We start from the raw sequence: 24495 nt of genomic DNA on the forward strand, positions 1-24495 counted from the left end.
TACTGTGCAAATGAGAAAACCCTTTGGGATATGCTAAAGCCTCCAGGTATTTTCAAACAAGCCATTGTAACAGTATATCCATATTAGTGTACTTTCCAACTACTTTAAATACTATTGATCTCTGAATTATGTAAAAAAGATATAGGTTATTTCTAGTTAGTTTGCCTTTTGAAACTTTTTTGATAAAAAAACAAGCAGAGATAAATACTTAATCAGTGTTTTTGTGTTTCTGTATTCATCGGGTAAAATCAGGAAGTACTTCAGTTGTATCTCAAATGTTTAAAGAAAAGCATAGAATTTTAAAAGTAATTAACATTGTTTGAAGGTCTTCTTTCCAGAATTATATAGGGATATTTATACTACTAATAGCAGACTATGGCCTTCATTTAATTTTATGGGGCAAAAATTGTTGTTGGATGGGGGAAATATTGTGTCAGGTGAGCAAACATCCATTCTCACCCAGTAAGTGAAACAGGATTCCAATATATCAGTTGTTTAGGAATATGAGGAAAGATTGGATCCAGTTGTTTCCCGCTAGATGACAGGATTCAAGACTGTGTAGGACTCTGAAACCTTTCTGTCCTAGAATTCCAGATGAGAATTAATGCTTCTCATAATATTTCATAGGTGCTTGAAATCATTGAAGTCTTTTGGAGGAGAAGTAATTTGTAGGGGAAGAGATTTTAACCAATTTTTCTCCAACTTTCCTTTTTTCAGGATAATCCATTTTGTAGTGACTGATGTTTTTTAAGGCTGCTTTAAGATCATTAAAATGCCACATTTTAAATTTGTCTTGGGAGGAAGGAGGTGCAAAATGTTTTTTCAGGACCATACTGACGCCATTGGGGTCTAGTTTCTAATCCCTACATTGAACATTGCTCTTTATCTCCCCCAGAATTCTTCCTGTCCCTCATTTGTCTTTTACTGTGCTTCTTTTCCTCTCTCCCTACCAATTCAAAACTAGTTCTGTATCTGTACAGTGGTGGCATTTGAAGTGGTGGCTGGCTATGTAGTCATTGTCAATATACCCTCAACATTTGTTGGCATGTTGGGATTATACATGCTGAAGGAGCATCATAGGTAGGCCATGCATCATTTCAAAAAAGCTTGGTAGTGAATGTATATGCTGTATCTGTGTAATCAGTGACATTTATAAAGGGCCCCCTCTGGGGAAAGGGGGAATTCCCAGAGGGATTGAAAGAGGCTGTGGTACGTCCACTGCTGAAAAAAAACATCTCTAGACTCGTGAGAGCCCAACAACGATCAACCCGTCTCGCATTTAGCGTTTCTGGGAAAGGGCTGTCGCAAACCAACTGACAGAATACCTGGAAGATGCTTAGGTCTTATACCCATCCCAGTCAGCCTGGCCATGGGGTAGAGACAGCGCTAGTCACCCTGACGGATGACCTCCATCGCCAGTTAGACTGAGGTGGGTCGACACTGCTGATATTACTAGACCTCTCAGCAGCGTTTGACACAGTTGATCATGAGCTTCTAGCTCGTTGCCTCATCGATGCCGGAATACGAGGGGCAGCCCTTCAATGGCTGATCTCCTTCCTCCGGGATCGTGGAGAGAGGGTTGCAATAGGAGAGAGAACATCAGACCGGCAGCAACTTACTTGCGGAGTTCCATAGGGAGCCATCCTGTCTCCTATCCTATTCAACATCTTCATGTGTCCTCTTGCACAACTGGTACGGAAGTTTGGGCTGGGTTGTCATCAACATGCAGATGACACCCAGCTCTTACTCCTGATGGATGGCCGTCCTGACTTTTCCCCAGAAGCATTAGCCAGCTGCCTGGAAGCAGTGATGAGATGGCTCAAGCAGATTCGCCTGAAGCTCAATCCTTCAATGACGGAGGTCCTGTGGCTGGGTAGGAAGGGCCCATGTGAGGAAACGTGTCTGCCTGCCCCAGGGGTGCAGCTCTCTACGGCACACTCCTCCAGGAACCTAGCCATGTGTCATGGCCCCGTTACCGGAGGGTGCCTCTGCACCAATGCCAGAGCCTGTTCTGCCAGATCCCTCGGAGGAGGAAGATGAGGAGCTGGGGCATAGCAGCAGGATGCCGGTTACAGAGGCAAGCTCCGATAGGGACACACAGCCAGGTCCCAGCCGGGCAGTCTTCGTGCCCTCTGCGCCAGCAGCACCTCAGCCTGCAGCAACACCCATTCGCAGTCCAGACTCCTCTCCGGAGCGCAGGAGGGAATGCAGACGAATGGCGTTGACAGCACGCCGTCAAAGTGCTCGGCTGAGAAAGCTAGATGGGGCCCAGGTGGGGCTGATTCAACGGACGGAGACTGAGTACAGGTGCAACCACTTAGCCTGTTAGCTCAGCCTTCATTTATGCATGGCAACACTGCTTCTCAGTGTGGGTGCAACTTTTGCGGAAGCCCACCCGTTACCTTGACCCGGTTCCGGTTTACCTACGCCTCAGCGAAGCTCTGCCTGACTGATTCCCGGCTTGACGACTCTTGGTACAACGACTGACGACAAATAGATATTGTGGACTTGATTTATGCTTGAATGACTTTCCGGCTTTTGACCTTGGTGAGCTAAATGACTCTCCCTTCAGTATTTCTTTGAACATTGGCTGTCAAGGCTTCGGATAAGACCCGGACTGGACTTTTGACTACTCTCTGGTATGCACTCTGAACTTGGATGACTCGGAAATCATGCATTCTTTTGGATTAACTCTGTGTGTGGCCGGCTAGGGCAGCACAGCGTGATTCTGGACGCTTCCCTCACAATGGAAGCCCAGATCACAAAGGTAACGCGGCTGGCATTTTACCATCTCCGCCAAGCCAAGCTACTAGTGTCCTACCTGGCCCCGAAACACCTAGCCACAGTGATCCATGCGACAGTCACCTCTAGACTGGACTTCTGTAACTCACTTTAAGCAGGCCTGCCCTGGTCCAAAATGCAGCTGCCAGGATCCTCACAGCAACACCGTGGAGGTCCCACATCTGGCCCATTCTCTACCAACTGCAGTGGTTGTCAGTTGAATTCCGGATCAGACTAAAGGTTCTGGTAATTACCTTCAAGACCATACGCGGTCAGGGCCCAGTGTAACTGAGGGACCGCCTCCCTGCCTATGCCCCCAAAAGAGCTCTGTGCTCCACCGCTACCAACCGGCTAATGGTCCCTGGCCCTAAAGAAGTCTGCCTGGCCTCGACCAGGGCCAGAGCATTCTCTGTTTTGGCCCCCACCTGGTGGAATGAGCTCCCGGAGGAGATCAGGGCCCTGACGGAGCTGAAACAGTTCCGCAGGGCCTGCAAAAAGGAGCTCTTCTGCCAGGCATTTGGTTGAGACCCTCCCTCCCAGAACTCCACCAGAGCACTCTGGACATGTTTGTACTGTTGCACTGTTGCATTGTTTATACTATTATCTTGTTATACTGTTACAGCCATTAGTTATTAATATTATTGTACAGTTATTCATATGTTATAGATTGTTTCATGTATTGTTTATATGTTCTATGTAAATTGCCCTGAGCCTCCGGGGAGGGCAGTATATAAATATAATAAATAAATAAATTTATAGTGTCGTTGCATGGTTGACACTTGGTGAATCAAGATTCTCTTCCTTGGTACAGAAATCCTCTCTGTTGATTCACTTTTTAGAGCATGAACACTAAACTTCTTGACTTTGATAGTCAGAATTACAACTTGAGAAAGGTTGCTATACTAAACATACTATAGATGAGGCTTCTCCCTGCCCCAATTCAGCAGGTTTGCCATATGGGGGAAATTAAAATGAACAGTTATGGGAAAGCAGTGTGGAATGTACATGTGGAAGACAGTTACAGTATAATTTATAACACTTCCAAATGTTTTACAAAGCAAGAATATTTTTGAGTGTTTGAGGATGCGTCTCACAATTTACAGTCAAATTAGTATTTGATCAAGTGACTTTAGTGTTTCATTAGTAGTTGAAATGAAATACTATGAAGCGATAACATTTATTGTATGTAGCCAAAGGCCATTACAAATCACAATTAAAATAGTACAGTACAAATGCAAATAAAACAATATTTCTCCAATATTACATACGTAAAACGGTAAACATTGACTACTGTGTCACAATAAGATAAAACACTGATGTATCAAGGTGAGACTCCTGTACAAATGCTTTGGCTCAAATCTTCCTGGTTGCCAACACAAAAAGTGCCACCCTGTATAAAACATAGGGGTCGACATCTGATAACAGGTAGGCGAGTTTGTCAAAATCAGAAATAGGGTATGAGTTTGGTAATAACTTGGCAAGGAATTTGCTTCTGAATTCAGAATACAGGGGACAAGCCAAAACAGAGTGGGAAAATGAAATACTAGAAAAATTATATAAAAGAATATTGAAAATTTTAAACACTGTCAGTTGTTCTTTGTGTTACAGTGGTTCTTTTCTGCTTAAAAAAAGCCTTATTCAAATTGTGTCTAGATATTGCCTTGTATCCACTTATCAAAAAAACAAAAATAAAACAGCATGCTTCTGTCACTCTGATTTGTTTCAAACATTGCTTGCAGGAGAAATACTGGGTCCTTCCATTAAATGGGGGCAAAGAATCAGTATAAAAAACTTGGTCTGTTGGGTTTCTAGTCTGAAAAAGACTACCACCAATTTTGCAGCCATATGTTTAAATTCATGAGCAAATAACTGTATTGGTTTCAAGTGTCAGTTTTCTCTAGGGATGGTGGATTATGTCCAGCATGGACCTCAGCGGTGGAACACAGCTTTGTGGCTGGATGAACAATGCTGTTCTGTTGTTTTCCTATTTATGTGAAGTTGAGCATTTATTTGTACTGTGCTACTTGACGTTCCTCTGAAAAAAATGTAATGAAGTGGCAGAATATAAATATTAAGTGATTTATTCCTGATCTAGTGGCAATATCAAGAGAACCTGTTTATATTAAACCATTTAGCAATGGTCATTGATTATGCTGCCTATGGGCAGAATAATTTAATCAATGGAACTTGGTCATTTTTCAGCTTCCCTCATCGGTTAATCACAGTATGCACTGCACTGCCATATATAGACTGATTACCCATATTGTCTCTGAAAGGTATTAAACTCACCATTGGGTTTCAGCTTTACTCATATATTAAGATCTTTTATGCACACAGATAAATATTTTCTTTGTAAGTGTATGTTAATATAGTTTTCTAAATAAGTGTTTTGTTTTTAGTCTGATCCCCAGTTATCACTTAGTATGCTGGTTAGAATCGCATTGCATCGAGTTGTATAACCTTTACCTCTAAGGTCAAATAATTGTGATTGTTGAAAATTGATGAAAGTTTAATACCCTGTTTCATTAAAAATTCTCAGAACATTGAACATAAGTCAACATTCCATGGAGAAGAAAGTATTACGCAGCTTGCATGTGTGCATATCTGCATATCGGAGCACAAAATATTGACATGATAATTGCAGTCAAGCCTGAGTGAACAGTGGCCTGTGGGAATTCAGCTGGTGTTGTACCAACTGGATGGCTGCTCAGGACACAGTTTGAAATGCAAGGTGCAAGTTAGCACTTTATTCAGCACAGGCAGGCATCATTTAAAAATCCTTGGGGGAAACCCTGGTGATGTGCAGATGTTAAACCAGTCTGTTCTGAAGTGCTGATATTTTTGAGCACTGTAAGAAACTTGTGCATTTTACATGAGAAAACGCTTGCAAAATTAAGAAGAAAATATGGATGCTTAAAATATTCACATCAGTGCTTTAACCATATCCTCCACAATAGAGCAATGCATAAAGAATCATCCATGGGTGTGTATAGCTGTAGAAACTGTAATTGAGTTTCATCATTCAGTTCATTACAGGAAAAGCCAGTTAATTTTTTCTAAATTATGCTTCTTTAGTAGATAGTAGACAAAAGAGTATAAAATGAAATATATAGTGTAGGACAAGATCTTTAAATGTTTTTGTTTTTAATTGAAGCCATGGTATCAAAACAGACAACACCATACATGTTATAGTCAACAGTCCATATCATACTTCTTAAAACATTGATTACATTATAAAAACAGTTTATAGTCAGTCTTGGATATTCACGTAGTTTGTAAATTTTAGGGTTTTTGAAAATTTTCTTTACATGTATATCTGGATTGTCGTGGTTTTTATTTATGCTCAGTATATGTTAACTGGATATAAAAATAGATCCAGTGCTTTTCTGTTTTTGTGGCAATTAGTAGTCACTTCCAGGATTGAGTTTGCAGCATTCAGGAAAGTGTTTAAAGCAAGTACGATCTTTTGCTCAGTCTAATAAAATCTAAATACGTCAGAACTTTCACTGGAGGAGAGGTAACCACTCACTTAAGTATTCTTTTGATATCCGGCTGAATTGTGCTCATTTTATTTTCTATGTAGTTATATAAGCATTATGTGTACTTACTTCCTGCAAAAGGGAAACAGCTGATACTACAGTTAAATAGCCACCATGTATTATACCCTTTCAATATTTGTAATTTCAGATTTTTTTGTTTTTGTATTCCTTGGGCTAACTAAATTCAGAGCTAGTGCAATCCTATGCAGATCCACTCCTGCCCAAAACCTATTGACTTCAATGGACAAGCTAGAACCAGTCTGCATAGGATTGGTTTGTCAATAGGGATCTGTAATATAAAAACATTTGTTTTAAGAAAACTGGACATTCATTGTCACTTGTTCACTATTTGCCTTATAATAGTGTTAAACCTGATTCTGCAAAACTATTTGGTTAGGATTCAGAGAGCCATGTGGTTATCTGGCTTGCTCTTACATACCACAAGAACAATCCCTTGTATTCATTCACAAATTGCTTTTGAAATCATAGGTAATTTTCAGAAATTTCTTGTGATACAATGAAGAGTTCCTGTGCACGGGGAAGGTGGATTTAAAGTCATACAATAGGTATATATAAGTCTTTAATGGAGCTTTTGGGACTCTGCCCTTTGGTCTGCATTTTATCACTGTGCATGCAGTTAACATCAATTTACAGTGTAGATGAAGGCAAGATAGTAATATAACATTCTACGTAATTTACATGTTAGTTTATACTGCAGTTTTTATTTATCTAAATATCCTCTAGGCCACAGGTTCTGAAGGGGTTTAAGTAACATAAAAATTCTTTTAAAGCTCATAAAGCAAATGAAACAGAGCTGTGTGATACAATATAACCACCAAAACCAGTATTCATGGATAGAACAAAGCGGGACAAAATAAAACCCTAGACAAATGAAGCAGGATCAAGCTGGAATGAACAAGAGTTTCAATGGGTGTATAAAACAAGGAAGACTTGATGCCCAATGAACAGCTGAGGAAAAGGGAGTTATAAAGTGACTGGCCATCTCACAGATCACCCATGACACTGGCTTGGGTGGGCACTAATGGGTGATTTTCTTGAAGATTTTAACCTGTGACTATATTTATAATGAAGCCTATAATGCTTTAAATATCCAGGTATCAAACTGTTGAATGCTAAGCCCACACTGATTTGTCCTTACAGTAACAAAGACTATCTCAGTAGCTTGTGATAGTCAGCCATCTTTAAGCCACATTTTGTTCTAACTGAAACCTTCAGAGGAAGCCCATATGCAGTACACTGCAGTAATCTAGCAATCAGAGCATGGAGTTTCATATGGTATGGGGCATCTATATACACATCTCTTATAGGAAAAATAACTTGCAACTAATAATTGGGTAACCTTAACTGAAGCTCTGTTTAATAAACTGGTACAAACATAATAGGTTTACACAGATTATACTTTGTGAGTTAGTTTACTGAAGAAAATATAGAAACAAAGTAAAGTAATGTGCAAATACATTACAAATGGAGCCTATAAGGAATTACCATGGATGGGGGAGAACAATTTGGAAATCCTCCAATGTGCCTTAAAATATGCCATCCAGGATTCCTTGTTAGAGTGGTCTGAATAAGCTCTTTTTTCCCTTTAACCAACCTTCAATATTCCTTCCCTTAAAAGCATTTTCAACCTTCATCAGGCCATGATTTTGTTTTTGTTTTTCCTTTTTGATAATGTACAGGATTATATTTTATTCCATACTTGGGAAGTTCCTTGGGTATACAAAGAGCAACATACAGGTTTTACTCATAAAGGTTTTATGCAGGGTTTCTATTATTTTTTTATTTTATTTATTATATTTATATACCGCCCTCCCCGGGGGCTCAGGGCAGTTTACATAAGAACAAACAACAATACATAAAACATTTCTAGTTAAATGTTTGATGAGAATATTCCTCATTGAAGCAATTGGAAAATGCTAGAAGCACAAACAGGTTTGCATATGGAAAACAAAGCCAAAACCAACTTCCTCCACAGGATATACATAGTAAAATAATTTTGGATGTAAACACCAGGGGGGAAAATGTCCAGAACATTATGCAGGCTTCTGCTGTCCCCCTTGCAGTTGAATCCGCTTAGTCAATGGCAGCAAGTAAATGCACTCAAAGACGAATAAGAGATGCATTCAAATGCTTGCAGTTTTGTTTTTGTTGTGGTTTTTGCTGTCATTGTTTGAAACTAGAACTGTTCCTACATGACTTGAAGTAAGGTTTGGAGCCTCTTAACTTTAGCAGATGAATCTAAGGTCTTTAAGGTAAAGGTATCCCCTGTGCAAGCACCGAGTCATGTCTGACCCTTGGGGTGACGCCCTCCAGCGTTTTCTTGGCAGACTCAATACGGGGTGGTTTGCCAGTGCCTTCCCCAGTCATTACCGTTTACCCCCCAGCAAGCTGGGTACTCATTTCACCGACCTCGGAAGGATGGAAGGCTGAGTCAACCTTGAGCCGGCTGCTGGGATCGAACTCCCAACCTCATGGGCAGACAGCTTCAAACAGCATATCGCTGCCTTACCACTCTGCGCCACAAGAGGCTAATTCCTAAACCTAAATATTGTACAGAATTTTGAAATTTAGTTTTTTGGCTTCCGAGTGGGGGGGGGGCATTTGAAAACAAGAGGCTAAATGTTAATGTCAGATTGGTACCATTGTATTTTTACCTTGATCTAATTTTTTTATGTTAAAACAAAAGTTAGTTGATGATACCACAGAATTTTATTTGTATTTATTTTCATTATTTCTCTTCAACATTATTGTTTTTCATATTCATTATAGGAAAAATAATATTTTATAAACTTCAGCGGCACACTTTTGAAAATATTTGCGGTTTTTAGAAACTGTAGGTTTTGTTTTCACACCTCATTCATAGTTAAATGCTTCCTCGTCGTTTCCAATATTTCATTTTTGACAACTCATTAAAAATGGGCCAAATCCCAGAAAATATGATCCTGTCATGTTGCATAATATATAGCGTGGGCCATATGCAATAGAAAATTGTTAGTTAATGATTTAGAATAATTTCTCAGATTTTTTGGCTTTCAGTGGCTGGCGAAAACTGACTGTGAAAAATCCATGTGGTTAAATACAGCTCTGTTAAACATTTAAAATAGGCGGTACTCATGGGAAAAGTGATTGGAGCTTAAAACTTGTACAAATTGACAGCCTCTCTTCACTCCATTTTTCATCCTAAAGAAGTCTGCAAATATTCTTAGCGCACATCATTATTGCTCATCAGTGGTTCTAATTAGCTAAACTGGAGTTTGTCTCAGTCATTGATCATCATCAACTCTTTGACAGTGCCTGAATATATTTTTTTCTTATTTGGGTGAACACTTTTTAATGTATTGTGGGCATGTACAGTGTATATTAATTGAATCAACCATTTTTTTTCCACAACACTGTTTACCTTTACAAGCAAGCCTTCCTTCTGCTTTCCCACCTTTCCTCCCGTTTATCATATTTAAAATGTTGCAGTGGGTTCAATGATATGCTAGTAGCTTGAAGCATACAGCAATATTACTTAGCATCCCTTCTGGGAGCCTCCCTTTAATGAGTATTGGAAGATATCCTAGGCCACCAGGAGGAGCTGGTGATAAACTTCCATATCAGGTTCTCATTTATGCTCAAGACTCCTGCTTGCACCCATTGTGTACAAAAATGAAAGTGTTTAGACAGTAACTATGTGTTTAGGCAATTGTTGTGATAACTAATGGAGGCACATTCCTGGCCAGTGTGTAGTATTGTCTTCCCTCTGTAGCAAGCAAAAAGAGTATATTTTTAAAAATTCAGGTGCTGGGGTCATGCAAAAAATAACTTTTCTTTATTGTTAAGATTAGTGTTGCTGTGTTCTTTCAGTTTTGATTGTTCTTGAGTTAGACACTGTAGCTGAAGTTCAGAGTAGGGAAGTTTATGATGTCCTATATTGCAATTGCTGTTGGCTTCTTGGATTAAGGCCAGGTGAGTGTGTTTACTCTTCTGTCTCTGCAAAGATGGTGGGCTAGTTAGGACAGTCAGCCGTCTTAGTGAATTGAATTTGACTGTTTTCTAAAATGTTCTGGGTAAGTTTGGAAATCTCATCAGTGACTCTGTTATGCTCCTAGTTTCAGCATCGAATATTGAATTGTTAAGGCATTAGGCAGGGTTGCTCCCTGGGGAAAGCATTTTGAAAAAGTCCTTCTCCCTTGAGATCCAGGAGGATATCTTCGTGGGTGTTTTCCTGCCATTTTAACATAAGGTGACCAGATTGTCCCACTTTTGGGGGGACATCTGGGGGTACCTGGCAAATTGTACTTATGTTGAAATTTTAAAATATATATACATTACAATACTATTTTTGCGTTCTGTGAAATTTTTTGTTGCTCCATATAGACCAAATTTTTAATCAAGAACCCCCCCCCCCCGGTCAATGGTGTCCCACTTTACCAATGTTAAAATCTGGTCACCTTACTTTAACAGGGAGGCAGGACTTAAATTTCACTTCCTGTCCTGTACTGGGGAAGACACCCTAGAGTCTTCTTCCTGCCTCTGGGAGTGACAGGGCTGACAAACCTCTCCTGTTTAGTTTTCCATATAGCTGAGGATATTTATCTAATTGTTGTTAAATTTGTTATCTTGTAAGTTTATGGTTAAATAGTTTTAAATAGTTTTAATAGTTTAGAACTGTTAGTGTTTAATCGTTAAGGTTTACAGTTACAGTTGATTAGTGCCTAGGAGTCCCACAAGGGGTGTAGTTTACTTGTGCCCACCATTTTAGGCAAGTGGTTAAAAAAAGAAGAAGTTAAAAACAAAAGAAAGGGAAAAGGTCTGAATGCTGCTTCTCATGGCTAGCTGAGAAGAGCATTTGGAAGGTTTCTTGTCAGGTGATGACCCTCCAGCCCCCATCGTGCCAATTTCCTCTGTCGGTGCGGCTAACAGCGGTCCATTCCAGACTGTTGCTGCTGCCGGGCCCATGAGTGACGATGAGTGGCTCAGACCAGGATTCTGGCGCAGCTCAGAAGGTTTTGCCAACTGACTCTGTGTGGATTTTTGAGCTAATCTGAAGCATGCAGAAGCGCCTGTGGCATAATATAGGCATTAGGAGAATCAACGTGACCGCGCCAAAATTGGGACAGCGGATGTCAAATGCCTCATTCAGCAGGACACTGAAGCCATGCATAGTAGAGGCTTATAAAGTGCAGGGCATTTCCATTCTGTTAGGTATTACAGGATACTTGATTTGGAGCTCAGCTACAATGCGATTTGGCCAAGAGGGTATCTGCAGAACTAAGATGCAGAGCAGCCACCTGGTCTAATAGTTCTACGTTTCTTTGACATTATAAGTTGCATACACAAACTCAACTGAGGTAGCCTTTGGCCACTGTGTGTTGCAGCATGTAATTGAGGAGGGCTAAATTAACGCTCCCACCTTTCTTGGGATGGCTCTTTCATGTCCCACTGAGACATCCTCCTGGATCTCAAGGGAGAATGACCATTTGATAACTTACCGTGATATGTCCCTTTGCTTTGAGGCCAGGAGGACATCTCATCCCTCCCTAGCATTCTGGATCACATTCAAGATGAGCAAAACAAACAAAAAAGGGGAGAGGTTAAAATGATGCTAAGAAGAGTTTCACTGGTCAACAGTTGTGTTAGAGTTCTGAACGTAGGCGATACTCTGTATTGTTGTTTATGTTGAGTTATGAGGCGCTTGTCATCAGATTGGAGCAGGTGTCTCCCGGGGCACAGGACAGGAAGTGAAATTTAAGTCCTGCCTCCCTGTTAAAGAGGCGGGAAAACATACACCAAAATGACTTCCTGGCCTCAAAGTGAAGGACCATATCACAGTAAGTTATCCAATAGTCTCAAATGATAGATTCAAATGGGTAGCCGTGTCTGAAGTAGCACAATAGAATCAGAGTCCAGTAGCACCTTTAAGACCAACAAAGATTTATTCAGGACATGAGCTTTCGAGTGCAAGCACTCTGACATTGTGTCTGACAAAGAGTGCTTGCACTCGAAAGCTCGTGCCCTGAATAAATCTTTGTTGGTCTTAAAGGTGCTACTGGACTCTGATTCTATTATCCAATAGTCGTTCCCTGTGAAAGAAGATTTGGTCAATTAGAAGATTATTTAAAATAATTTCTGGGCAAAGTTATGGAGTGGGCACTGGAGCCACTCTGGATTTATGTGAATGGTTCTTCTTCCCTTGACAATATAATTCTGGCTTCAGATCTTGTTTTAGAACTAAGACTTCATTAGTTACTATGATGCATAACCTCATTTTATATTTGGATGAGAAATGTTTTCCTTTGGACAGTGTTTGAAGTAAAAGAGATCAGAGAGTTGGCCTCACTATTTTAGAAAGACCTGAGATAGACCATGAGTTGACCCTACCTCTTTTCAACACTGTCGAATTACACACCTTTTTTAAATGGGTGATAGGTTGTAGGATTTTTTTTTCACCAGGAGCCCATTGTGGTTCTCAGCAGTTTGATTCTCCTTACTGCTGTCTTGTACCTTTTATTTCAGTTGATATTTCTGCCATTAGAAAGTCTTTTGGTGAGCTGTGTATTGGAGGATATTTCTCCTTGTGGATCCCACCTTTCACAATCATAATGAGAACAAAGGGGTGGAGGCATAATTATTACTGCATGCAGAGGCCTCCATAAAATGTTTAATAATGACAGTATGAGTCTTCAAAGAAACAGAATAGGGGATTGTGGCTTATGGAAACCAGTGGGTGAAGTTACACAGCTATAATGGGGGGCAAATAGAGGGCAGAGAAGCGAGGAGGGGGGGTGTCTTTCCATGGAGGTGGTCTTGGGGTCGTAGGGAGGTTTGTGGGCGGCGGCGACTCCTCGTGGTGGTGAGTGTGGATGGGGCCGGGGCAGGGGTCCTGTCGGTTGGCGCTTGCGTGGGGCGCTGAACCCGGCGGTGGTGGGCGAGAGAGTGGGTTCGATAGGCGGATGGGAGTGAGAGGTAGACAGTACTGGAAGATCTCAGCTGGTGAGGCCGGATGTGGCAGTGGAAGATGGCAGCATAGGGATGGTGTAGGCGGCCAGCGTGCAGAGGCTAGGAGCAGAAGCGAGGTAGTGGCCGCACGGCCGCAGGCTCCAAGGCTGGGGCAGCCGTGCAGCTGTGGAAGTGGCGCCGTCAGCGGCCAGGAGCCGTCTGGTGGTGAGGGCGTAGTTGCAGGTTGCGCACAGCTGACAGAGCTGGGCGCTCTAGGGATCGGTCCAATCTGCTTTGCTGGGCGCATCCAGATTGGCCCATAGCAGTGGCGGAAGTGCTGGATGGACAGGGGCCTCCTGTCCTGGTCAGTGACCGACCGCCGGCTGTTGACCCGGACTGCAGGATGTGGACCCGGACAGCGCTGCCCACGTCACTGTTTCTAAATTATAAAGAGGAACTATGCTAAGAATATTTTGATGTTTTTGACCAATCACTGAAGCCAGTGATTGACCAATCACTGAAGCCAGTATTTTGACCAATCACTGAAGCCAGTAAAACTGGATGTTTCCTGAAATAAAAGAAACTCCTAAAATGTGGTTGCTGAAACATTGTTTACCAAAGTTTAGGATGATGGTAAATTACTTGCGTGTTCCCTTATGTAATCTCTATGAATATTCTTTTTGTTGAACAGACCTTTGTAAAGCAAACAGTGCTAAGCAATTTTTCTTTAACTTGAAGTACTAGATTCTTGCCAATTCAGTTGTTCAGGAACTCTTCAGACATGATGAGGTCTCCCTACTTCTCACCCTTCCACACATACACACCTTCTGCTGTGTTTGACTGTGAATGCAATGGCCTTCAAAGCAAGGATGTGCTTGGCCTTATAATGAGTGACCTCTCATTTACTATGCAAGAAAGGGCACTGGTACAGATAGAACAACTTCTCATGAACTGGAACATATCAAATCAGCCTGAAGGATTTTGGTCCCTTTGGTCAAAGTAACCTGTCATGTGCTGCCCAGGAGAGAAACAACAACAACAAAACATCAGCACTTGGTGATCACTTGCAGGGAAGTTTCGCACTGTATGTGCCATGCTCCAAACTATGCATACAGTCCAGGATGTGCTGAAAGGAAAGCCCAAATGTTCCTGGAAAAAGCAGTTTATTGGTCTAAGATTCCCCCCCCCCTCCCATTTCTGCTTAGTCAAAGATAAACTGTTTCCTTTCCATGGGCCCTCTAAAATAAAGACTAGCAAGAGTGGGCTTTTTGATCATCTTTTATCTACAATGGAATTTTTGGCATCTCCTTGTAGAGAAAGCATGATTATAGGAAAATCCTTATACATTTTAGCTGATATGAATTAACCTGCACTTTTCTAAGTTCTGTGTTTTTCTTCCCTGGTTTGTCTATCTGCTTGTACTTGGAATAAATGATAAAAATGGTTGTTAGTTTTGAGACTTCATAGATTTTTGTACCTGTGGATAAGAATGGGCGAGGAGACAAGGTATTTGCCTTGACAGAGGCAAGGGTCTTGCATATGTCTCTCTCCTAGCATAAATGGGACTTTTTGTATCACACACATGCACCCTCTGGAAGCAGAGATCTAGGATTGTTCCAAGGCAGTCCATCAGCACTTCAGAGATGTTATGCTTCCCAGCTGGTGGCTCTTATTATCCAGAAATAGGGAGTCCAAAGATGCTGCCATACATGAAGTTTTAAAATATATATGCATTGCTCCAGATGATCCTGCACTTCTTTACAGGGCATATTTCGCCTAACGGCCAGGGACACCACACATGTTGACAAACAGATTGCAGTCCTTGGGAAAGTAAGGTGGAGCAGAAGCTGTATATGGAAGCCATGCAAGTTAGAGCTCTTTCAATGTAATTGGTAGTTTATTTTGTTTAGGGACAGAATGAAACAAGCAGGCATACACACGTAACTCCTCTCTTTCTGCATATCACAATTAGTTACAGATAATACCAGTTGCAAATTATAACTAGTTAAAGTTATGATATGCAAATTAAAATTTTTCATCACATCTGGAACTTGATTGAGAAGATAGTGTAAGAAATCATTAGGGAACAAAACATCTTTGCCCCAAATCTGCCAGTTGCTGACAGTTTTAACACAGTATACCTTTTGAGTTTACTGATGGGAAAATAGCTGTGCAGTTCAACATATTACTCTTATATCCACAGCGTAAAAGTAAGGTTTCACTGATATCAATAATGAGTGGGGGCTTCTTGGAAAAGATATTCCACGTTTCTTTTCAAAAGTAAGAAATCTGGTCTTGATACCACAAGCTCTGTTTCATTAAGAATAAAGTTGTCTTAGTTGTTTGGAGATAAAATTTGCTGTCACTTGCCATATGTTCCATGATTAATTCTGCAAGGGCTGTCAGCCTTGGATAATTTAATTTTCCATGCTTTAAAATGACATTCATTATTATCAGGACATGAAAAATTCAAATGATTAGCAGCAAATTATGACTAATAAGTGTCAATACATTTTTGTTGTTTCTAGAGAAAAGCAGAAAGCTGAACTCAAGGACAGGAAAGTTTTGGAGATTTTGCAAGTCAAAGACAGCAAAATACAGACACTAGAACAGGTTGGTATTGTGAGAAGAATAACGCTATGGTCATTTAACTGAATCTTCACTGAGTTCTGTTTTCTACTGCATCTAAAATAGGAGTTGCCCGAGAGCCTCATCCTTATTTCCAGATACCACCAGTTAGTCCTCACAATTTCCAGTCCAACATTGTGGTAGCAATACATTTGCGGAACATGAAGTCGATCTCTTAAGCCTCCATTTCATCCCCATATTAATTAGTTTCTGGTCAAGCAAATAAAGACAGGAGATTTGGTTGGATACAACACATAAGTATGCAGTGTGGTGTTCTAATTAGAATTACATTTGGACTGTTTTTCCTACATCTCTGATACTATACAAGGAGGTGACATTATTTCATCTACAAGGGTCCCGTGAATCCATAAACTGACTTTGGTGCTACAGGCCCCACGAATCTTTAAACCACTCCTGATGGTATTTTCGAATGGAAGGGTAAAGATGCATTTTTGTTTGTGTTGCCTAAATCTGTTTTCTTTTTAGGAAGAAATATGTATTGAATCTGAATGAAGATTACAGTAGGGACATTTAGGATTGCCTGTGAAATTCTATGAAATAACAGCTTTAATTGTTATCCCTGTCTTACTTTGACATATCAGGGCAGTATATCCTTTATAGCAGTCCTTAGGGGTAGCCTGGGCAAAGAAGAAGAAAGAAGAAGGAAGATGGAAGAAGAAGAAGAAGAAGACTTGGTTCTTATATGCTGCTTTTCTCCACCCAAAGAAGGCTCAAAGTGGCTTACAATCGCCTTCCCTTTCCTCTTCCCACAACAGACACCCTGTGAGATGGGTGAGGCTTAGAGAGCCCTGATATTACTGCTTGGTTAGAACAGCTTTATCAGTGCTGTGGCAAGCCCAAGGTCACCCAGCTGGTAGCATATGGGGGAGTGCAGAATCAAACTCAGCTCGCCAGATTAGAAGTCCGCACTCCTAACCACTACACCAAACTGGCTGTCAACTGAAGAGGGAGTCTAGTCCAAAGGTCACCCAGGTTGTATGGGAATTGCATTCCAAGTCTCCTAGGTGTACCTTCATCCAGATACACCTGAGTGGTCCTAGATATGCCCTTTTCATTCCATTATGATGGCTGTTTTGGAAATCATGTTGAAGCAAAACTCACTTTGCTATCAAGTACATACTCTGTGGGAAACTGCAGCTTATCTGTGTCCTGATAATTATACATCCATTTACAAATATGTGTCAGATGCATTCATTTTGGGTGTGCTTTTAAATCAGCTTTGGTGTATATGTAACAATATCTATGATATTGTACTCAAATATTAATAGCGATCCTTTGGCTTCTTTAATAACTTTTGAGTATTTTTTCAGGAGGTTTTTTTAAAGCTTCTTGTTCAAATTGCAACCCAGGTCTTCTAGCTCTTTATTTTCTAGATGTTGAAATGGAATTTCTAGATAGTCCTTCCGGAGCAACTTTGTCTGTTTGTATGAACATTTATTCAGACTTATATCTCACTTTATTCAGTGGGACTTACTGCTAAAAAGCTTGCTTATGATTTTAGCATTAGAATTATTCTGAAATCATACTTCTCTCTTAACATAGACACATGCCAATTTAAAGTCACAATAGTAAATGTAGTGAAGAATATATTGAAATGTATTGTACTTATTTCTGTAAGCCTATTTTTTTTTGTTTTAGCGTTCAGTTTTCAGTGATGCTGTCAGTGCTGAATACAGCCACTTGGAAGCAGCAGAGTATCTACTCAATGACCACTAAAACTGCTTGTAGTCTAATGTTTTGCATGTGCTTATTCTTAACTCTAAGCATCTGTAGCAAAATTTCCAAAACAAACTGCTGTGAGTTGTTTTCACACATCATGTCTTCCAAGTAGCTTCTGCAGTGAACACAGATTATATTCACTAGTCAACAGATTTGCCTGTTAAATAGGGTGCAACATGGATTGTTTCTCATGAATCTGCAACAGATTACTTGCTGTGTAAATACCGTATTTGCTGGCGACCCCCCAACATTTCCACTCAAAATATAGAGTTTGTTACATTACAGTACCTGTCATTGTCACCATTGTACGTCCGCAGCGCCTCCAGCCCGCCCCTGCATCTCCCTGTGACTGGCACTAGTGCGCAAGTGCGCATGTGCGAGCTCTGCGTAGACAAGGGGCGGGCCAGAGCACCGCTGCTTCCCGCTGAGCAGAATGGGCCGGTCACTCCGAAAAGGCTGCCACCCTTGTCTCACTGCTGATGCTCGCTGCAGCCACGCTGATGACCCGCCACAGACCCGCTGGATACTGTGCGATACTGGATGGTATGTAGAATGAGGTAGACGGGCATCAGGAGGCCACTATGGGCACTGGGCAGGCATCGGGAGGCCTCTATGGGCAGCTATGTCTATCCCAACTGAAGTGCACCCGGCGTATAGGACGCCCCCCCCCCCCCACTTGGAGGCATGTTTTTCAGGGGGGGAAAGTAGTCTTATACGCCAGCAAATACTGTAGGTAGGCTACTTTTGGGTTGTAGTTTATTCAGCAACATTTGAGATTGAGTTTTATAATGCATGTTCATACTGAAAGAAGTTACGTATTACAGTTACTTTAATGAGATCACATTTTAAGCTAACCCTTCTGGAGCAAAGATGACTGTTGCTATAGTAGTGTTTGTAGTTTGTAGTTGTAGACTATTGCTATACTAGTGTTTCTGTGCTCTTGAAGCAGCAGAGCTGAAAGTACAGGTGAAGGAAGGTAATTGTAATGATGGTGGAGACTTAGAAGAGCTGTTTTTTTTGTACCCTGCTTTTTACTACCTGAAGGGGTCTCAAAAGTAGCTTACAATCACCTACTCTTCCTCTTTCCACAGCAGACACCTTGTGAGGTAGGGGAAACTGAGAGAGTTCTGAGGGAACTCGGACTGGTCCAAGTTCACCCAGCTGGCTGTATGTGGAAAAGTGGGGAATTAAATCTGGTTCTCCAGATTAGAAGCCACTGCTCTTAACCATTATATTACGCTGGCTCTCAAGGTTATTTGCTAACCTTTTTATAGGGTTTTCAGATTAACAATCTGGAGTCTGTTTTTGCTTTCAAAGCTTCAGCAAAGGTGTGGGTGATCAGAAATACGAATTGATTGGAAAGGGGGCATATACTATGTGAAAGCATGTATGGGCACCCTGACAACACCATGATTGGGGATCTGTGCAGGATACATTCTTGCTCAAACGACAAAGATGAATTTGGGGTGTCAGGGTTTGTTGCAAATCTCTTGTTTGTTTGAATGCAGCTTGACAGACAATGGGCAGCCTTTCCCGCCATAATTGCTGCCCTGTGTTGGGTGTGACACAACTGTTAGCATGCTGCTTGTTGGGCCACACACCAGTTACCAATCTACACCCTCAGTCAGGAAGATGAGACCAAATCTTTGTTGTTGTTGTTAGGTGCGAAGTTGTGTCCGACCCATTGCGACCCCATGGACAATGATCCTCCAGGCTTTCCTGTCCTCTACCATTCCCTGGAGTCCATTTAAGTTTGCACCTACTGCTTCAGTGACTCCATCCAGCCACCTCATTCTCTGTCATCCCCTTCTTCTTTTGCCCTCAATCGCGCCCAGCATTAGGCTTTTCTCCAGGGAGTACTTTCTTCTCATGAGGTGGCCAAAGTATTTGAGTTTCATCTTCAGGATCTGGCCTTCTAAGGAGCAGCTAAGGCTGATCTCCTCTAGGACTGACCGGTTTGTTCGCCTTGCAGTTCAAGGGACTCAAATGAGTCTTCTCCAGCACTAGAGTTCCAAAGCCTCAATTTTTTGACTCTTGGCCTTCCTTATGGTCTAACTTTCGCAGCCATACATTTTTTTTATTTTTTTTTTTATTTATTTATATTTATATACCGCCCTCCCCAAAGGCTCAGGGCGGTTTACATAGAACTGGAACTATATATGGAACCATACATACATTACATTCATAGTATTAAATAATAGTAACAGTATACAACCAATAATCCAAACAGTAAATAAACCAACTTCAGAAGACATCATATTTGGGACAATAAGCCTATTCAACCACTAACATGTAACTATTCAAGCCTGTTGTATTGGGGCAGAGCAGAGTTGAGCCTCGCCAATGCTGTGAAGACACCCAACTTGCAGCTGTGCTCTGCGCTGGGATGTCTTCGGTCCTTTACTGGCGTTTCTGGTAGCCCTAAATTAACAAAGCAGCGTTTCACAGAAGCGAGTGCTTCAGAGATGAGAGCGGTTCTCCTTGCAGCCTCGGGCCCTCCCGATTACACGCGACATCCTTTTCAAATCATCCCAACAACCATCAAAACGCAGCCTGACATTGCAACTGGGAAGACCATAGCCTTGCCTAGACGCACTTTTGTTGGCGGGTGATCTCTGTTTTTTAGGATGCTATCTAGATTTGCCATAGCTTTCCTCCCCAGGAGCAAACGTCTTTTAATTTCTTTGCTGTAGTCCCCATCTGCAGTGATCTTGGAGCCCAGAAAAATAAAATCTGTCACTACCTCAATTTCTTCCCCATCTATTTGCCAGGATTTGAGAGGGCTGGATGCCATGATCTTTGTTTTCTTGATGTCGAGTTTCAAGCCAACTTTTGCACTCTCCTTCACCCGTATCAACAGGCTCTTTAGTTCCTCTTCACTTTCTGCCATTAGAGTGGTATCATCTGCATATCTGAGGTTGTTGATATTTCTCTCTGCAATTTTGTTCCCAATTTGTGACTCTTTATCCCCACCTTTCTCATGATGTGCTCCGCGTACAAGTTAAATAGGCAAGGTGACAGTATACAGCCTTGCCGAACTCCTTTCTCAATTTTGAACCAATCACGATTCCATGCTCGGTTCTCACTGTTGCTTCTTGACTTGCATATAGGTTTCTCGAATCTTTAGGCAAGCTCAAAGTCCAAAGTCCAATCCGCAGGGTCAGAAGCCAAGGGAGTCAATTCACCAGGGAGGGTGGGACTGTAAACGGAGTCGAAAGACAGGTCAGTTACCAAAGAGAGTTCCAAAGCTGTACCGTGATCAAGTAGCCGGGAGGCAGAGTCAGAAGCCAGGAAAGCTCAAAGAGCAAGCCTAAGTCCAGAACCAGGAATAAAGTCAAGAACCAAAGCCAAAATGTCGTTTTCAGATATGAGCTGGGAGTGGAGTCTATAAACAGAGCCAAAACAGTCACACCAGCACACCAAATGAGGACATCAGAGGGTCCATAGTCCAGGCCCACTGTATGAAAGTCAGAAGCATAGAGAATCTAATCGAAGTAAGCAGGCTCAGGAATAAGCAACATTGCTAGCACAGTGAATAGTTGCCTCTACTCATTTTAAGCCTTGCCAATCAACTAATCCCAAACACCAGCTGGGTGTACAGAGGTTGAGTGCTTATACCTGGTTCAGGTTCTGAGCTGCTCAACCAGTTTTGAGTCTGCTGGTGGTTCCCGTGGCTCTGGTATTGATCCTGGCAGAACTACACACTGCTTCTTCCTCAGAATCTGATGAGGTTACAATTGGCAGGCACCTGACACTAAGTCAGGAGCCAAAGCTGAAGTCAGGAACCAGGAATTAACCAAGCAGAATCTCGCTGTGTCAAACTGAAGCACTGAACGTCTAGGCAGATGGGTAGGGAATGCACCCATTGCACCCATGGAGAGGCTTGCCACAAGCCTCTCCTTAAGTACACCTTGGCTAGGTGGAGTGGTCTTCAGTCATAGGGCTTGCAGCTACGCCTAGTCCTCTTCTGAAGAAGGAGCTTCAGCTGGACCCCATTGGGACTGACAGCTGAGCTGATCTTCTGATAGCTGTCAGATAGGTGCGACAGCACAATTACTGCCACTCCAGTGAGCCTTCCAGGCAGGATGACACCTTTCCCCTAGGTCTGGGGGGCGCTGGCAGGTAGGGCTAGATAGGAGCCTGGCTGGGCCCAGGCTGGTCATCATCTAGTGTGTCGGGCTGGTCTCAGTCCTCCACCAGAACCTTGATAACTGGAGCTGGTGTTGAGTGTGACATGCTGGGTCTGGGTTCTGGGTCTGTTTTGATTGTGCCATCTGAAGCACCTGTTGGCAGTGGGTCCAGAGGCACAGGAAGTGCTGGCATGACAGATTTTGTCTGTCAAGAATCTCCCAAAGGCACACTAGCCGGTTGAACACAACATAAAAGTTGGCAACCCTAAAAGTATACCTGTCTTTTCTCTATTTATTGCTTCTGCTCATGAACTGAATGACATATGAGTCACTGTATATCACTTTGACAGCTAATAAGCATATATTGCCTCCTGATAATTGAGTGGCTGCCTATGAAGTGGATATACTCACACTGAAATGGTAGTGGATACTATCTGTCATTTTTCAAAAGTAACTTCCAAGTAAAGTAATTTATAATAATCTTAACTTGGACATGACCAGGACAAACATCAACATTGTTAGCTCTTATTTCTCAAGGAATACAGACTAATTGAAGCTGGGAAAAGGTACAGTGGACATCTGTATCTCCCTCTGAAACTTGGATTTAACAGCACCTTCATACTGTGAGCCTGTTCCTTGAGAGGGGTTATAATCTAACCCAGAACAGGTTGCATCTTAGTTCCTCTGTAAGTATTACCATTGCCCAAAAGCACCTAGCTTGTATTTAGCTTCAGCCCGTTCAGCTTTCTTGGGCAATCCATGCAGCTCTTCTGGATGTTCAGTGCCTTACTTGAGATATAAAGTTGCATATTGTTTGTATATTCAAGACTGTTAATTCCACAACTTTGGACTACCTTTCCCAGCTACTTCATGTTAAGTAGTTTGGGGGACAAAAGATCCAGTCTTTCAGAATCTTGTAACTTAAATACCATGAATTCAGACAATACCCTCCCCAGCACCACCTTCTGAACTGTTAACCCAAATAGGAATGGAACTCCTGAAGTATGTTGCTATCAGAGAGTTTTCAAAATGACCCAGGAGAATCGAAAGGGAAATAGTCTAAAACGAAGTTTCAAAAGACTCCATGGTATGTTTAAGATTTCTTTACTATCTTTGTAGCTTCAAGAGGAAGAGGAAGAAGAAGAGTTGATTTTTATATGCCGCTTTTCCTTACCTGAAGGAGTCTGAATGCTGCGTACACTCGCCTTCCCTTTTCTTTCCCCACAACAGACATCCTGTGAGGTGGGTGACGCTGAGAGAGCCCTGATATCACTGCTCGGTCAGAACAGCTTTATCAGTGCCATGGCGAGCCCAAGGTCACCCTGCTGCATGTGGGGGAGTGCAGAATCGAACCTGGCATGCCAGATTAGAAGTCCGCATTCCTAACCACTACACCAAACTGGCCCTCTTTTTCTACTAGGAAAAGACTCAATACATCATCCAGAGACCATTATATTATTCAGAAAAGTCACCCATCCTTCTAAGGATTTTGTTGTTGTTTCATAATTAAACTAGAAACTAAGCCCGCTGTAGTGCGAATACAGCGGGCGCTAGGAAGGCGTTGCGGGGACGGACCCGAGGCCTGGTGTAGTGGTCCGGGTGGTCACGGCTTACCTGGCTCCTTGGGGTGAGCGGCTCCGGTGTCAGCAGCCGCGCAGTGTTCCAGCGAGGTTGTGGGTGCGTCCGGGTGGGGTGGCTGGTCGCGGCGGCCTGTTGCTGGGGCAGGTCCGCGGTTCCGTGAGGCCATGGCGCGAGCCACCGGCGGCAGCGTGTCCCGACTTGCGAGGTGTCGCTGGTGCGGCTGGATTCACGAAGCGAGCGTTGCTGGCGGCGGCAAGTGGTGGCGCGGTCTGCTCCTGGCCATGTGGGCCGGTGGCAAGTGGCGGCGCTGGGACGGGCGCGTTCAGGAGGCAAGTAGCGCGTCCGGGAGGTAAGTGGCGGCACGGGCCGCTGCCGACCGCGCGGGCCACCGGCGAGGCAGGCAATTGCTGGGCACGGCGGCAAGCGGCGGCGCTGGGACGGGCGCATTTGGGAGGCCCTCCGGGGCGCAGGGGCAGGTGGCGATCAGCGGCGGCCATGTAATGGCGGCGGTGGCTGGCGGCATGGGGCCGAAGTGGGGGGGGCTGATTGGGAAGCGTTCCGCGGCTGCGGTGTTCTGAGGGCGGCGGGAGAAGGCGGCGAGCGATGTTGGCTCCCCCCCAATGGGCAGGGTCCCCGGGGTGGGAAAGGAGCAGGGACACCGCGTCCCTGCTCTTTTCCGAGGATGGAGGGAGTGGCGGTGGCGGAGGATTTTTAGAGTCCCCGGCTGGCCAAGCCGCCATTGGGGAGCCGCGCTTTGCTTGGCCGTGGATGGGCACTTGGAGGGCTCAATCAGGAGCTGCTTTGATTGGACCCCTCCGAGTTTTTATCCTGGACGGGTCCCGCCTTAATTCCTCTCCACCAGCCCTTACAGCTTTATTTAGTTTATAAGGATATGAGACAGACCATTCAAGATATGAAATTATTGATGCACAGATAGTGTTTAGAAAGTCTGTCCCTTAAACTTTCATGAAGAACTAAAACCAAAGCTGTTTTGACATTGTTCCTTTGCTAGGATTTTCTCCAGAGGGTAGCAATTTTGATATGAAGATTAAAGGCAAAAGTTTGGTGCCCAAACTCTGTTTGGCTGTTAAATAGTAACTGTGATTCTGTTTGTGGATTTCAATTTCTATACAAGAATTGTAGAATAAGTT

General features: G+C 42.7%; 1 protein-coding gene across 6 annotated transcripts in view; it reads left to right on the forward strand.

The window, feature by feature from the left end:
* CNTLN (centlein) overlaps positions 1-24495 on the forward strand; it is a 206252-nt gene that overhangs the window by 27024 nt on the left and 154733 nt on the right. For 5 of the 6 annotated variants that reach the window (XM_077345128.1, XM_077345130.1, XM_077345131.1 and 2 more), the window contains exon 3: positions 15794-15878. The exons of the other annotated variant lie outside the window; for it this stretch is intronic. In XM_077345128.1, the coding sequence (XP_077201243.1) occupies positions 15794-15878 (85 nt within the window). The remainder of the gene's footprint in view (positions 1-15793; positions 15879-24495) is intronic. 6 annotated transcript variants of the gene reach the window in all.

Source organism: Paroedura picta, chromosome 7 (genome assembly GCF_049243985.1).
Source record: "Paroedura picta isolate Pp20150507F chromosome 7, Ppicta_v3.0, whole genome shotgun sequence".
Classification (NCBI taxonomy): Eukaryota; Metazoa; Chordata; class Lepidosauria; order Squamata; family Gekkonidae; genus Paroedura; species Paroedura picta.